The following is a 17,927-nucleotide window of genomic DNA, read 5'->3' on the forward strand; positions in this document are numbered from 1 at the left end:
AAAGGTCTAATCAACCGCGTTGACATTAAATTGATATCGTTTGATTCCAAAAAAAAAAAAAAAAAAAAAAAAATATGTCGAAGTTTCTCATTTGATGAAAAAAAAAGATAAACTTGTCGATAAACTAATATAATCTCTTTAATAATAAATATAATAATAATAAAAATAATAATAAATAAAATAATAAATAAAATACGCACTTGGAAAAATTCCCCGAAATAATCACTTCAATAATAAATATAATAATAATAAAAATAATAATAATAAATAAAATAATAAATAAAATACCCACTTGGAAAAATTCCCCGGAAAATGCCCCCTGGAGGTTCTATCAGAATTCCGCCGGAACTTCCAACGTAATTCCGTCGGAATTCCATCAGAGTTCCAAAGAATTTCCGATGGGATTCCGACAGAATTCCGATTAATTTTTTCAAACTTTTAGAGTCCTAATTCCGACGGAATTCCAAAGAATTCCGCCGGAACTTCCAACGTAATTCCGTCGGAATTCCATCGGAGTTCCAAAGAATTTCCGATGGGATTCCGACGGAATTCCGATTAATTTTTTCAAACTTTTAGAGTCCTAATTCCGTCAGAATTCCGCCGGAACTTCCAACGTAATTCCGTCGGAATTCCATCGGAGTACCAAAGAATTTCCGATGGGATTCCGACGGAATTCCGAATAATTTTTTTCAAAATTTTAGAGTCGTAATTCCGTCGGAATTCCATCGGAGTTCCATAGAATTTCCGATGCGATTCCGACGGAATTCCGATTAATTTTTTCAAAATTTTAGAGTCCTAATTCCGTCGGAATTCCAAAGAATTTCCGATGGTATTTCGACGGAATTCCGATTAATTTTTTTTCTTCAAAATTTTAGAGTCCTAATTCCGTCGGAATTTCGTCAGAATTCCGTCGGAATCCCATCGGAAATTCTTTGGAACTCCGATGGAATTCCGACGGAATTATGTTGAAAGTTCCGGCGGAATTCTGATAGAACCTCCAGGGAGCACTTTCCGGGGAATCTTTCCAAGTGGGTAATAATAATAATAATAATAAAAATTTTGAATAATGAACTTGAAAAAAATTATATAATTTAAAAAGCATAAAACGCATTTTTGATGTGAAATTTGGCAGCTCTTTTTTTTTTTTAAAAGAGAAAAAATTTCATCTTGTGGAATATCAACATTAGGAGAATTTATGCTTCTCACGAAAAAAAAACAGGCGCTCTCATATTTCTACTGGCAGTATATGAATAAAATATTTTATCTACAGTTTTCAAAGTACAGTGGACCAGGCTAAATCTAAACCTTGGGGGTAAAATGTTGAATCTAATAAATTTTCCACTCTTTTAATATTACACCATTTTCTTGCTTGAAATAACTCAGCTTTTTACGATGAGAGGGTTGCAAACATTTTTTTTTTTTTTTTTTTTAAATCATTTTCAGAAAGTATTTTTAGTCAACAAAATAAAAGTTAAAAAAAAATTTTTTTAAAATTATTTTTCAAAATTTTGATTTGTCATTTTGTTTAGACAGAGGGTTGCTTGCGATATGATTTGTTTAAATAAAGACAAAGGCGCTTAATTCAGTTGATGTTCAAGCATCGAATATTTATTGAAAACTGATCACTATGTACAAACGTATTAAATACACGTGAACATTTATACAGGGTTTAATAGTCAATATGCCGTCGATAACAATAGATAATAACTAACTACTAACACAATACAGTCAAGTTATTTACATCTCATTCCTCTCGATGTATTTGCTCTTTGAGATTGCTGGAGCAACAATAATATCCCCGACACAACACACATACACATACACATTGATAAAATTGATGTGTCGACAAATTGTGTATCGTTTTAAATTGTTTGTTTGTTTTTTTTGTGTCATCGGACTGAAAAAGTATTTTACATATAAAATTTATTTTTTTTTTTTACACGCAAAAGAATTGTAGAAAAATTTTTTTTTTGGGGGCCAACTTTTTTTTGGGGAAGGAAAAAAGAAATTCGAAAATACTATTATTAGAGAAAATGGCAATTTGAGGATCTTGTTTCGGAAGCTTCCTAATGCTCGTGCTCGTTAGCATTTAGCGATGGCCGATGGCACTGTAGAGCGAACCACTTTGTGTAAATTACTATTGCATTTTACATTCTAAACGTAACATATATTAGCGAAAGGAGATTCGACAATTGATGCGTATTTACAATGAAGTTTAAATCATTCATTTAATTTCTTATTTAGTTTTCAGTTTATTTTCTTACTTTTCCTTTATTTTTTCATTTTATTTTCTTACTTTTCATTTATGTTTCATATATTTTCGCATTTATTTTCTTATTTTCTTATTTTTCATTTATTTTCATATTTCGTGAGTTTTGTTTATTTTTTTTGAAAACATAAATAATATTAATCAGAAATGATTAAATTGATTTTAATTTTTTTATTTCTTTTATAGTGAAATGAAAATTGAGAAAAAATTAAAAAAAAAATTAATTTAAATCACGTTTTTTGTAATCTTACAATTAGCACTTTTTGAAATTTTTTAACGCTTTTTTACATTTATCAGTAGCTTTCATTTTTAAGACTATATCAGAGATCACCCGGTAAAATTTTTTTGGAAGAAGAACTATTATATATTAGTTTGGGATATTTTTATAAATTCACCTCTGTAATAATTCATTCATATCCTTGTAAATTGTTTTTCATTTCTGAAAAGTAAATTTTTAAATCATATATGTCAAATTTTTTTTTATTATTTTTCTTAAAATATCAAAATAAATATTTGAATATATTAAAAAATAAATGAAAAATCAAATATAAAATTAAATAACTAAATGAAATAAAAAAATTAAATGAAACATTTAATAAAAAATATAATAAAAAATTAATTAAACAATTAATAAAAAATTTAATAAAAAATTTAATAAAAAATTTAATAAAAAATTAATTAAACAATTAATAAAAAATTTAATAAAAAATTAAATTAAAAATTAAATTAAAAAAAGAATGAAAAATTAAAATATAGTAAAATACAATTAATGTATAAATAAATAAAAAAAATTTTGGAAAATAAAAATTTGCTGATTTAAGTAAAAAAAATGCACATTAATTAAAAAAACAATTTTAATATATTTTTTATTAGTTATTAACTATTAAATGTTTGTGTATTATTTATAATTTATTCTCTGTACAAAAATGAAGTGTAACGACCTCAGTACTAATATTTCTATCCTAAAATTTCTGTTTTTTTTTTCTATATAAAATTTTTGTTAACGTATAGTAAAGCAATTGGTTACATCAGCAGCATTTTGTTTTTAACATATGTAATAATCTAGCTCGAATGAATATTTTTTCTGTATTTTCATTTCTACCCCGAAAAAAAAAAATCTTTGGAAGGCCTGCCTTCCTCTTTTGTTTTATCAGCAAAAAAATAATATCACGCTTTGAAAATTATTCTCTTTTTCATGAAAAAATTTTTTAAAATAAAAGAAATAAAATAAAAAAAAGAAAAATTGTAACTGCTGAAATAGTATAGACAAAAATTTGTAATGATGAGATGAGGAAAAAAAAAGAAAAAAGTGTTAAAAGGTAGAAAAATATCAAAACTAAAATCTTAGATTTTTATAGTTAAAAAAAATTTTATTGGTCTTAACGCTAGACCAAAATATTTCTATATTAACGATAGACAAAATAAATATAAATAATTTAAAAAATATTTCTCCAATTCTTTTTACTACTAATTATTATTTTTTTTATGTATGTTCTACTTAAACGTAACTCAACCACTATGGTATTGTCAAACATTCTCATGCACTTAGGCAAAGCGCATTAAAAGCTTACACATGTATTTCATCAATTTTTCTATTAAAAAAAAAAAAAAAAAAAAAAAATTCGTAATTGGCGAAAATAAATTTTTTTTTTAAATCTTCGAAACTTTTTCTTCAAAAATTTCGATTGAAATTGAAAAATAACTAAAAAAATAAAAACAGGAATTATCGAATATTGAAAAGTTAAAAATACAACCGAGTAAATTAAAAAATATTGAAAATGTTTCATCTGAAACCATAAATTGAACAACATTCAATTAAATAAAAAAAAAGTGTTTGGTGCAATTTTTTTTTTATTGAATAAATATAAATTAATTAATAAAAAGTCATAAAACTGACGTTTCAATTTTATTATTATTTTTTTTTCGCCCCTCGGTGAAAAAATGTGTGTTCAAGTATTTTGCGAAAAATCCATGGGGGTAAAAAAAAAAAAAAAACAGAATACAAACCGGCAGAAAAACGTCATTATTGTTGTAGCCACAAGCAATATAAAATAAAATGCGCCGAGATCGTAAAACCACGGCTTTTCCACTACTGCTTTCAAGCCTATGACGTCGTTAAATTTTCTGACAATTGACACCTTTTTTTTTTTTTGTTGCTAGTTTAGAATCACAGACACGTGTATGTGAAAAATAAAAAAAAAAAAAAAATACCGCGAAGGTTTGTTGTCGCCTCGGCACTCTTTTAAAGCGATTTATCGATTTTAAGGTGGGGGGGAGGGGGAGGGAAAAAAAAGAAGAGAGGTGTGTAAAGGCACCTCTTTGAAACTTTTATGACCTGCTATTTAAAGTATAAAATTATTTGCACTCCCTTTTTTTAGTTTGAAAAAAAAATTTATTATTAAAACATGAGAAATATTTAAAAATTTATAGAGACTATTTTTATTTTTAAAATAAAATCTGAAATAATATGTGAAAATATATAAATGTAAAAGTGTTTGGAAATAATCACACAGGCAATCGAAACAAAAGTTGTAGAATTTAAAATTTTGAAACTATAAATAAAAAAAAATTCTTTTAAATTAATCCAATTCTCTAAATGTGTATTAGTAAAAAATTTCAATTTAAATTAGTTTTTTTTTTTTACTTTTGAATTGGTAAAATTTCATTAATTAATATTAAAAAGTATTTTTTATTATCGAATTTTTACTGTTATTTAGTTAAATTTTACTAATTCAAAAACCAAAAGTTAGTCACTAATTCAAATCAGTTCAAATTTTTACACTCTAATTCTGAATTAGTAAAAATATCAACTAATTTCAATTAGTGATTCACTTTTTTGCTTTTGAATTAGTAAAATTTCACTGATTAATAGTAGAAAATTTTTTTTTACCACCAAATTAGAAAAATTAATTTAATTAAAAGTAGACAAAATTTTTTTTTCCCATCAAATTAGTAAAATTAAACTAATTAGCAGTAGAAAAAAAATTTTACTATCGAATTAGTAAAATTTAATTAATTGATAGTAGAAAAAAAAATTGTTTACTATCGAATTAGTAAAATTTACCTAAGTAGCAGTAGAAAAAAAATTGTGTACTATCGAATTAATAAAATTTAACTAAAAAATAGTAGAAAAAAAATTTTTACTACCAAATTAATAAATTTTAATAAATTGATAGTAGAAAAAATTTTTTTTATTATCGAATTAGTAAAATTTATTTAATTGATAGTAGAAAAAAATTTTTTTTACTATCGAATTAGTAAAATTTAACTATGTAGCAGTAGAAAAAAAATTTTTACTATCGAATTTGTAAAATTTAATTAATTGATAGTAGAAAAAAAAATTGTTTACTATCGAATTAGTAAAATTTTACTAAAAAATTGTAGAAAAAAAATTTTTACTACTAAATTAATAAATTTTAATTAATTGATAGTAGAAAAAAATTTTTTTATTATCGAATTAGTAAAATATAATTAATTGATAGTAGAAGAAAAATTGTTTACTATCGAATTAGTAAAATGTAACTATGTAGCAGTAGAAAAAAAATTTTTTACTATCGAATTAGTAAAATTTAACTAATTATCAGTAGAAAAAAAATTTTTACTATCGAATTTGTAAAATTTAATTAATTGATAGTAGAAAAAAAATTTTTACTATCGAATTTGTAAAATTTAATTAATTGATAGTAGAAAAAAATTTTTTATTACCGAATTAGTAAAATTTAATTAATTGATAGTAGAAAAAAAAATTGTTTACTATCGAATTAGTAAAATTTAACTAAAAAATTGTAGAAAAAAAATTTTTACTACTAAATTAATAAATTTTAATTAATTGATAGTAGAAAAAAATTTTTTTATTATCGAATTAGTAAAATTTAATTAATTGATAATAGAAGAAAAATTGTTTACTATCGAATTAGTAAAATGTAACTATGTAGCAGTAGAAAAAAAATTTTTTACTATCGAATTAGTAAAATTTAACTAATTATCAGTAGAAAAAAAATTTTTACTATCGAATTTGTAAAATTTAATTAATTGATAGTAGAAACAAAATTGTTTACTATCGAATTAGTAAAATTTAACTATGTAGCAGTAGAAAAAAAATTGTGTACTATCGAATTAGTAAAATTTAACTAAAAAATAGTAGACAAAAAATTTTTACTACCAAATTAGTAAATTTTAATTAATTGATAATAGAAAAAAAAATTTTATTATCGAATTAGTAAAATTTAATTAATTGATAGTAGAAAAAAAAAATTTTACTATCGAATTAGTAAAATTTAATTAATTGATAGTAGAAAAAAATTTTTTTACTATTAAATTAGTAAAATTTAACTAATTAATAGTAGAAATTCTTATTTTACTATCAAATTAGTAAAATTTAGCTAATTAGCAGTAGAAAAATTTTTTTTTCTATTGAATTAGTAAAATTTATTTAATTTATAAGTAAAAAAGTGAGTCACTAATTTAAATTAGTTAAAATTGTTACTAATTCAGATTTAGAGAATATTTTTAATAATTTTTTTATTAATATATTTTAATTTATAATTCTAGTGTGCCAGTATTAATAATATAATATAATATATAATATAATTTTAATATAATATTAATAATATAATTAATAAATTTTAATTAAAAAATTATTTACTAAAAATATGAAGACCAACTTTTTGTTTCGACTGTCCGTCCAATTCTTTAAATAAAATATTTTTTGATTTATTGTTTTGAAATATAAGTACGAGGATTTTCTTTGACGACATACACTTACATTGAAAAAGAAAAATTTATAGTTTGCGAGAATTTTTCAACTCGAAAAGAGATAGAAAAGTGGCAGTGATATAAACGACATAAAGCTGAGAGATGCGACAGATTTCATTGCGACAGAACAAAAAAAAAAAGAGGGGGGGTGGGGGTGACTTGACGGATTTGACGTTCGACGTCCGACGACGAACGATGTCAGCGACGATAAAATTCGACTATTTCGCAGCATTTTGTTATTGGACCCGTATATATATATATATATATATAGATATTCGTGAACGTGACTGCGGTGCGGTTCCGTGAGGTATCGAATGATATGTTTGCTGACAGTATCAATTTCGAAACAACGTAACCGGATTCATATCAAAGCGTCATTCCTATTGGCCAAATAACCATGGACATTTCGATTTGTAAATCGTGTTGTATAATCCTAATGCAAATGTTAATTCAATTATTTTAGTTATTTACTTTATTTCAAATAATTGTATAATAAAAATAGAAAAAATACTATTTCGCCAATTACGAATTTTTTTTTCCCACTTTCCCGAAATTGTAATTTTTTTTTTTTCAAAATTAAATCTTCTATTTTTATTTTCTATGGGTGAAATAAAAAAAAAAAAAAAAGTTTATTCATGAATGTGAGAGAAAAAAAAATCGAGGGATACAATATCATATCATATTCAGGATGATGGTTTTGCAAACCACTGTTCTGTGGCATTGCATTTTATATCTAGCGCGCAATTTTTTTTTTTTTTTTTTTTAGAGGCGATTTTTTTTTTCTGGTCACATGCATAAAAAGATTTAAATCACAGCATTGGAAAATCATTCCATTAGTAATTGGAATATTAGTAATAGAAGACAAATGAAAGAGATATTCTTTTTTTTCCATCAGCAAATCATTTTTTAGATTTAAAAAAAAAACATTTGTATCCCATACTCACATTTCATAAAAGTTTACGATTTTTTCGCTTTTTGTTATTAAAAAAGTCGTGAATTTTTTTTTTTCCTTTTGGTGACAGCGGTGGGATTTTTAATAATCGTGATTATTTAATGTAAACAATTTTTTTTTTTCTCTTTTGGTGACAGCGGTGGGATTTTTAATAATCGCGATTATTTGATGTAAACAATTTTTCTAATTGATTCTAATTGAATCTAATTGAATCTAATTGAAGAATTATTTAATTAGTGAAAAATTGATAATTTCGGGAAAGATGAAATTTCGTCACGTGAGCTCCATTAGTCAGTGACTAAAATTTATATTACGATTTTATCATGCACTTTTTTCGTCATACATTTTTTTTTTCAGGCAATCGCATTTTTAATTAATTAGATTCTGCAAAGTCAACAACAGTTTTGTAAAAGATCTGAGTGATAGAATCAACACACAACACTGCGAGAACACCGTCACTCTCTTTCAATTTATATAGCACCGACGACATATCGATTGCATTTTTTTTTCTTTTTTTTTTTTTATATAGAGATAGCAAACTGTGACTGTCGACCACCGAAAAGTCGACATGTCTCTATATCGAACATCAAATGCAGAAGGGATGTGAGGGAGGGGGGGATATCGATTCGCAGAATGGTTATTGTCGAGTCGTCATCATCGTCACCTACTTGAGTGTTCGATTTTTTTTTTCTTTTTTTTTTTTTTACTATCTACTTGGTCGTCCACCAATTACCGTTCAGCTCACCGATCATTGAAAGTCGGATTAAATTCCAACCTTCTAATTCCTTGTATCAAGTATCATTATTTGGTAATTTGTAGCCCAAATTTTTTCGCTGTAAAAAAAGATGTATTTCACGAAAACTTGGACGATTAATGTCATTACGCTGCCAACATTCGCACATTAAATCATACATTTCCTTTGGACAATTTTTTGGTAGCGGCAATATTATCTGTAACAGAAAAGAAATTTTTCGAAAAAATTTACAATTATGTAAATATTTATTTAATATTTAATATTTATTTAAATATTTATTTAAATATTTATTTATCTAAATGTTTCTTTTTGCGCTGAGAAAAATTGAATGAAAATAACTTTCAGTTTGGAAAAAGTGAAAATTACCCGAAAATCCTTTTTTTTTTTTTGTGAAATTGTATATAAAAAAGATTTTTTTATTTTTGATCTTTATAGCATCTTGAATCCGGAAAATGTGAAATATTACTTTTCGATGCCGATGGTTTTAACGTTTACTCTTTTCCGGCTATAAAAAGTTTGTGGATGCGACATAATAGTTTCTCTGTATATGTACGTTGACATAAAAAAGCAATATAATGAAATGTGCACTCGACTTTCAATAATGCATCGTGGTTAAGCTTTTCGCAAATGTAAAAATTAATTATTATTATTATTATTTTTTTAAATATTAATATATGCACACAAATAAAATGCAGATAGTTTACAAAAATTACACTGAAAAAAAAATTATTTCATTCAAATAATCGACTACGAATAAATATTTATTTGTTTCAAATAATTATTTATTTGTATTAAATTAATATTTTTTTGTATTAAATGAATATTTTTTTGTATTAAATAATTATTTATTTGTATTAAATAATTATTTACGTATATTAAATAAATATAGTTTGGTATTAAATAATTATTCATTTGTTATAAATAATTTTTTATTTGGATTAAATAAATATTTATTTGTATTAAATACGTATTTAAGTGTATTAAATAAATATATTTTGGTATTAAATAATTATTTATTTGTTATAAATAATTTTTTATTTGGTTTAAATAAATATTTGTTTGTATTAAATAATTATTTATTTTGTATTAAATAACTATTTATTTGTTATAAATAATTATTTATTTGTATTAAATAATTATTTTTTTGTATTAAATAATTATTTACGTATATTAAAAAAATATATTTTGTTATTAAATAATTATTTATTTGTTATAAATAATTTTTTATTTGTATTAAAGAAATATTTATTTGTATTAAATATTTCTTTAAATGTGAGTTGGTTGGTAATTATTATTTGGATCAATTCAAAAATATTTGTTTTAAATACAAAAATTATTCATCCAAATAAAATTTAATTCAAATAAATAATTATTTGTTTCAAGTAAATATTTATTTGATAATAGTCAAGTAACCGATTATTTGAATCTAATCAATTTTATGTTCATTTAGTTAATTTAATTTAATTTATTTAGTTTAGTTTATTAAGTTTAGTTTATTTAGTTTAGTTTATTTAGTTTATTTTATTTAGTTTAGTTTAGTTTAGTTTAGTTTAGTTTATTTAGTTTAGTTTATTTAGTTTAGTTTATTTAGTTTAGTTTATTTAGTTTAGTTTATTTAGTTTAGTTTATTTAGTTTAGTTTATTTAGTTTAGTTTATTTAGTTTAGTTTATTTAGTTTAGTTTATTTATTTTAGTTTATTTAGTTTAGTTTATTTAGTTTAGTTTATTTAGTTCAGTTTATTTAGTTTAGTTTATTTAGTTTAGTTTATTTAACTACAATTTTTATCCAAAACGTAAAATAGCCATAAAAAAACATAAACATAAATTATCAAATTGGATTTTATTATAAAATTTAATTTCCATCTTATAAATTAGTAATACGCTCATAAATTTTTATTTGCACCATATAAGTATAGGAAAATAAATTTTTATTCATTATCGCATAAACTATAAAAATGTCGTAAATTTTCCTAAATCAGATTTTTCCAATTATTATTCAATATATCTATGAGAATAAAATCTTTAATGAGAGGTGCTTCAACAAAACATTTTTTTCTTTTTTTTTTTTGCAATAAACTTTTTTCTAAACAATCTATAATAAACAAAAAAAAAATTCTTTTTAATATTTTGATATAGCTATTGAGTTTGAGCAGCTCAGTATGGCAAAAAAAAAGCCTTAAAGAAATTGAAAAGGGTTTATTTTTCATAGAAAAATGAATTTCTTACCCGTTTCTGATCTTCTTGATAAAAATAAGTGGCGTTCTCGACTATCCGATTATCCGGATATTCCTCGAACGGTTGCTCCCTCGCAAAAGTAAGTATTTCCCAGAACGTGACAGCAAAGGCCCATACATCGCTTTTACACGTGTATTTTCCCTGAAACAAGCAAAAAGAAAAAAAAAAAATCACACAGATGGTTGTATATGAAAAACTACAGATCTCGTATCTAGTTTGACATATTCCGTTTCTTTTTTTTTTTTTAATATTGATTTTCTAAAGTTTATGTCATATTTTAAAATAATATTCCCAATAAGTGAAATTAAACAGGAAATTGAATGTCTAAGAAACGAATTTTCAAGAAGATTTTTTTTGAATTTTTGTTTTTTAATTTTTTTAATGTTTTAGTACACTGAGAAAAATGTTTAGTCAGAGCAACCAAAATTTGGTTGGGCCAACAAAAAAATTTTGTTGGTATTTAAACAACCAAACTGTTTGTTTGAGTCAACCAAAAAATTTGGTTGAGTGTTTTTTGTTGGCATAACAAAAATTTTTAGTTAGCTCAACCAAATTTTTTTTATTAGGTCAACAAAAATGTTTGGTTCATTAAACAAACAGTTTTTTTTTGTAAAATTAAAAATTTTATTCTTTTATTATTTGGTTGTCGCAACCAAATTTTGGTTAGGACAACAAACGATCATTTAGTTTTTTAGACCAAACTATTTTGTTGTCGTAACCAAATTTTGGTTGGAATTTAAAAATGTTCAACCAAATAATTTTGTTGACCTAACCAAATATTTGGTTGAGATAACTCTACGACTTTGTTTGAGTCAACCAAAAAATTTGGTTGAGTGTTTTTTGTTGGCATAACAAAAATGTTTAGTTAGCTCAACCAAATTTTTTTTGTTATGTCAACAAAAATATTTGGTTGATCAAGCAAACAGTTTTTTTTGTAAAATTAAAAATTTTATTCTTTTATTATTTGGTTGTCGCAACCAAATTTTGGTTAGGACAACAAACGATCATTTGGTTTTTTAGACCAAACTATTTTGTTGTCGTAACCAAATTTTGGTTGGAATTTAAAAATGTTCAACCAAATAATTTTGTTGGCCTAACCAAATATTTGGTTGAGATAACTCTACAACTTTTGTTTCAGCCAACCAAAATTTGGTTACAAGAACCAAAATTGCCTAACCAAACAATTTTGTTGCAAACACTAAATTTTTTTTCTCAGTATAAGAAAAAGTATTTGTCAAAATACTTATTTTCAAATAAAAATTAAAAAAAAAACATTATTCTCATCACGATACATTGATTTCTTCTTTTTAACGACCATTTTTTTTTTGTGTAACGTTTGATCTTATGTCGTTATAAAAAAAAAACCCAAGCACACACAATATATCGTTTGTCCCTTTTAGTGCGACACAATAAAATAAAAAAAGGGCGTGTGTAATAAAAAGTGCACCAGACTCCTTTGTAATTCATGTTTAATAAAGTTTTTACATACATTATACAGAATCATTATATTTTCATTTTTTCTTTTTTCTTTTTTTTTTTGCTTTTTTATAAGAGGTTTGAAAAAATTGTGCTGTAGGGGACCAATTTCTAACTATATATTTCACTTCCTTTGACGTTATGTTTGTTATATAGTAGATCTGCGTATACGATTTTAAAAATAAAATAACACCTATATGTATATATATATAAAACATATTCAACAATCAGTGCAGTTATGTTGAAAAAAAAGCTCCAAATATGCTTTAATTGTGTCTTGTTGCAGACATTTCGCGTTAATTGGAAACTGTTTTACGATTCGGAAAATACGTTTCATCGTTACGGCATATAAGAGAGAATTAGCCAATGGGTTTTCAATTTTAAAAATTATTTGAAATATGGAGACAATAATTGTTTCAATATATTATAAGTGATTTTTTTTTATTCGAAGAATATTTTTCGAATCAAATTTTGTTAAAATTTTGGTATATTATATGGAATTAGAATTGTCTATTTTTATTGGTGATAAAAATAAAACAAAAATTTGTAGTCTGACCAAACATTTACTTTTACTACTGATTTTCTTATTTAACCGTTAGGTCTGACTAAAAACTTTTTGATAACTTATAAAAAAAATGTCTGACTGAAAATTGACTTGTTCTACTAATAACGGAGCAAAAACGCAAATAGTCTGACTAAATATTTACTTTTACTACTTATTTGATAATTAAACCATTACGTCTGACTCAAACCATTTTGAACTACTACTAATTTTAGAATACTTAATGTCAGACTAAATATTGACTCGTACTACTTAAAAAATTATTTATATTTACTATTTAGTAAGTTTGACTAAATATTAATTTATACTACTACTAATTATTGTAGTAATTTAGTACTACTACTACGACTACTACTAAATAATTACTTACTGATTATTGCAACAAAAGTGCAAAAAGTCTGACAAAACAATTACTTATACTACTTATTTCCTAATTTACGAATTACGTCTGACTAAAAATGTTTTGATCTACTAATATTATAATAATAATAATAATTACGTCTCACTAAATATTGACTTGTTTCACTGATAAAACTACAAAACTGTAAAAAGTCTGACTAAACATGTTCTACTTAGTAATTAATTTACTAAGCCTTTACGTCTGACTAAAAATGTTTTGATCTACTAATATAATAATAATTACGTCTCACTAAATATTGACTTGTTTCACTGATAAAATTAGAAAACTGTAAAAAGTCTAACTAAGCATAGACTTGTTCTACTTAGTAATTAATTTCGTCCTTAATTTTGACTGAAAAATGCTTTGATCTACTAATAATATAAATATAATTACAATTTCTGACTTAATATTAACTTGTACTACTTAATTATTAACTGAGCCTTTACGTCTGACTAAAATTTTTTGATCTACTAATATAATAATAATTACATCTCACTAAATATTGACTTGTTTCACTGATAAAACTACAAAACTGTAAAAAGTCTGACTAAACATTGACTTGTTCTACTTAGTAATTAATTTAGCCTTTAATTTTGACTGAAAAATGCTTTGATTTACTAATAATATAAATATAATTTCTGATTTAATATTGATTTGTACTACTTAATTATTAATTGAGCCTTTACGTCTGACTAAATATTGACTTACACTACTTATTTCCTAATTGAACAATTACGTCTGACTAAAACCGTCTTTATCTACTAATAATACGAAAAAAATAATTAAAATTATTGTACAAAATATTTACTTGTATCACTGATAAAAGTACAAAAATTTGAAAAAAAATTGAAATGCAAAATTTCGAATAAAATTTAATTGATTTTGGAACATTAAAAAAATATTTCTATAGTTTTTCTGAGGGTTTATATAATAATTTTTTTAAAAAATTATTTCTTACCATGAGCATAGATTCCCAAGCCATCCATCGAATTGGAAGAGGAGGTCGGCCTTCTACTTTAAAATAATCGGCAAGATAGGCCGTTCTTCCTGTTCCTAGATCAGAGATTTTTATGAAGTAACCTCTATTCACTAGACAATTTCTGCAACAAACATTACAAAAATCTTATTAGGAAATTTTTTTTATATTTCTATTTTTTCTACAATTATTTATTTATTTATTGACTTATTTATTTATTTACGGGACTTCAAAATTAAAGTACCCTTTGAATACAAATTGTATAATATATATGTATAACGCTGCTATTTAGGAAAGAAAGAAACTAATTTTTAAATAATAGATTACGCAGTACTTGTTACTTATTTACATTACATATTATAAAAACAAAACTTTATATTTAATTTCAAGTTTAATTTTAATTTTGTAAATTTTATCCTTAACTAAAAGAGGATGTAAAGTAAATTAAAAATCAATATTACATTAAAAAAATAGAAATAAACAGAATCTAGAGATGAAAATAATTTTTTTTTCTGTCAAAAAAAAAAACATAATATGACATTAATCAGTAAATTACAGTTTTTGAAATAAAATTACAATTTATAAAAAGAAAAATCTCGTGTCAATTACAGTGAAATCGTGATATTTTTCCTTCTTTTTTTTTTGAATATAATTGAAGCTAAATCTATTTGTGTATGTATATATATATATGTGTGAAACGAGAGGCCGATGCACTGACCCCAAAATTCGTTTCTATAAATCACGACAATTAATTTTCAGCTTGGCATTAATGTAGCAATACACCGGAGGGTATTATAATTAAGCTTTATGATTAGAGTTAATATTTCGAACTCGTGCCCCACACAGTAAACGACAAAAGCGCAGGGCCCATATTGGCTATCAGGTTATGCGTTAGAGCCAAAAGGGTGAATGGCGATAAAACAATAAACTGTTCTAATGAACCAAAACCTTTGACTTTAGCCGTGTGCTCTAAATGCATGGATTTTCATCTATGAATAATTTATATATCTATTATATTTTACTATATACATATATATATATATAATCCGTTTTTATTAATTAAACACAAAAAAAAATTATAAATAGTTTTTTTGTTTTTAATTTTACTATAGTTTTGTTAAAATATTTTTTTTACTGTTAAGATTTAAAAAAAAACTATTATGTCTGACTGAAACCGAATTGTACTACTCATATTATATTTTAGTAATACAATGCAAAAAAAGGGAAAATGTGACTAAATATTGACTTTTACTACTGATTTTCTAATTTAATTATTTTGTCTGACTGAACCTGACCTTTACTACTGATAAGATTACTAGATTCTGACGTATTATATTGATAAATTTACAGAAACTTAAAAGTTGGATTAAATATTTACTTTTACTACTGATTTACTAATTTAGTCGTTATGTCGGACAAAAACCCGATTTTTACTACTTATAAACTTGGAAAAAAATGTAGAATGTTGAATTAAATATCGAGTTTTACAACTGACAAAATTACTATTAGTAATTCCGACTAAATATTGACTAGTACTACTGAAAAATTACTATTAGTAAATCCAACTAAATATTGACTTGTACTACTCACAAAATTACTATTAGTAAATCCGACTAAATATTGACTTGTACTACTGAAAAATTACTATTAGTAAATCCGACTAAATATTGACTTGTACTACTCACAAAAGTACTACTCACTATTAGTAAATCCGACTAAATATTGACTTGTACTACTCACAAAATTACTATTAGTAAATCCGACTAAATATTGACTTGTACTACTGCAAAATTACTATTAGTAAGTCCGACTAAATATTGACTTGTTCTACTGAAAAATTACTATTAGTAAGTCCGACTAAATATTGACTTGCACTACTAACAAATTACTATTAGTAAGTCCGACTAACTATTGACTTGTCCTACTAACAAATTACTTACATTTATTAAGTCTGACTAAACATTTACTTGTACTACTAGAAAACTTAAAAAGTCCGATTGAATATTTACTTTTAATACTGAATTTATAATTTAGTCATTACATCTGACTAAATTCCACTTGTAGTACTGTAAAAATTTAGCCATTATGTCTGACTAAATCCGATTTATACTACTAACAAAATTAAAAACGTTTAGCCAGTGTAACTAAATATTTACTTGTACCACTGATAAGATTACGAAAATTTAATTAACCTTATAATTTTAGACAAAAATTTAGACAATGCTGTTAGTTATTAAAGTATTTTTTATTTCTGTTACAGATGGTGACACTTTTCCTTCGCCGAGAGATGGTTGCCTTTAACCTCGACTTTCAGCAAAAAGGTAAGATTTTTGTTTTTGTATTCATAAGCTTTTAACTAATTAATTTTATTTGCTTTAAAAAATTAATTTGTTATATTTATTTGGCGAGGGGGAAAAATTTTTCAAAGATATTTTATAAAATTCCTGTTACAGAATTTTATGAAATTAAATTTTAAAAAAAATTATATTTTTTGAAATTAAAATAGTACAATTGAATTATTAACTCATCCCTTATGACTGATTAAACATTTAGTTATACTACTTATTTTTTTATTCTACCGTTACGATTGATTAAAAATTCCTTGATCTACTTAAAAAACAAAATAATTAGAATTTCTGACTTAATATTGACTTATACTACTGAATTACTAACTCAACGTTTAGCACTGATTGAACAATTAGTTTTACTACTTATTTTCTAATTTATATATTACGTCTGACTAAAAACGTTTTGATCTACTAATAATTTACGAAAATACACGGAAAAATTTTTTTATCTGTAACAGCTACATATTTCTCTAGAATAGAGAAAACTTTCGCTGTTTTAGTGAAACATATCTCTGTTCCAATGAAACTTATCGCTGTTCCAGTTAAAGATTTTTTCCCGTGTAATTAAAATGTCTGACTAAATATTGACTTGTACTACTGATGAAAACAAAAGTATAAACATTTACATATCTGAGCCTTTATGTTTGATTAAATATTTAGTTTTACTACTTATTTTCTAATTTAGCTGTTATGTCTTACTAAAAATGTCTTGATCTACTAATAATTTAAAAATAATTGTAATGTCTAACTTAATATTGACTAGTACTACTGAATTACAAAATTAACCTCTACGTCTAACGAAATATTGACTTATACTACTTAATTACTAACTTTATGTTCGACTAAACATGTACAACTGACATGTACAATTTATTTTCTAATTTTAACATTACGTCTGACTAAAACTGTTTTGATCTACTAGGAATATAAAAATAATGTCTGATTAAATATTTACCTATTCTACTGATAAATGTACAAAAATTTGAAAAAGTCTGATTAAATATTGACTTGTACTACTTATTTCGCAATTTAGACATTATGTCTGACTAAAACAATTTTGATTTACTAATAAACGAAAAAAAGTATTTTTGACTAAATATAGACTTGTACTACTTATTTTCTAATTTTAGCCATTATATTTGAAAATATATTGGCATAAAAATTAGAAAAAATACATTGGCATAAAAATTAGGAAAATAC

The 17,927-nt window shown here is 23.9% G+C and overlaps 1 protein-coding gene across 1 annotated transcript in view; it reads right to left on the bottom strand.

Moving 5' to 3' along the window:
- Nucleotides 1-6,961: 6,961 nt before the first annotated feature.
- LOC127281957 (discoidin domain-containing receptor tyrosine kinase B) overlaps nt 6,962-17,927 on the bottom strand; it is a 395,594-nt gene continuing 384,628 nt past the window's right edge. Inside the window, exons 20-22 of the mRNA XM_051305982.1 lie at nt 14,362-14,503; nt 10,957-11,106; nt 6,962-8,926 (exon numbers count right to left, since the gene is read on the bottom strand). Coding sequence (XP_051161939.1) covers nt 8,768-8,926; nt 10,957-11,106; nt 14,362-14,503 — 451 coding nt within the window. The 3' untranslated portion in view covers nt 6,962-8,767. The remainder of the gene's footprint in view (nt 8,927-10,956; nt 11,107-14,361; nt 14,504-17,927) is intronic.

Source organism: Leptopilina boulardi, unplaced genomic scaffold (genome assembly GCF_019393585.1).
Source record: "Leptopilina boulardi isolate dan_hultmark-lab unplaced genomic scaffold, ZJU_Lbou_2.1 LbouV2_278, whole genome shotgun sequence".
NCBI lineage: Eukaryota > Metazoa > Arthropoda > Insecta > Hymenoptera > Figitidae > Leptopilina > Leptopilina boulardi.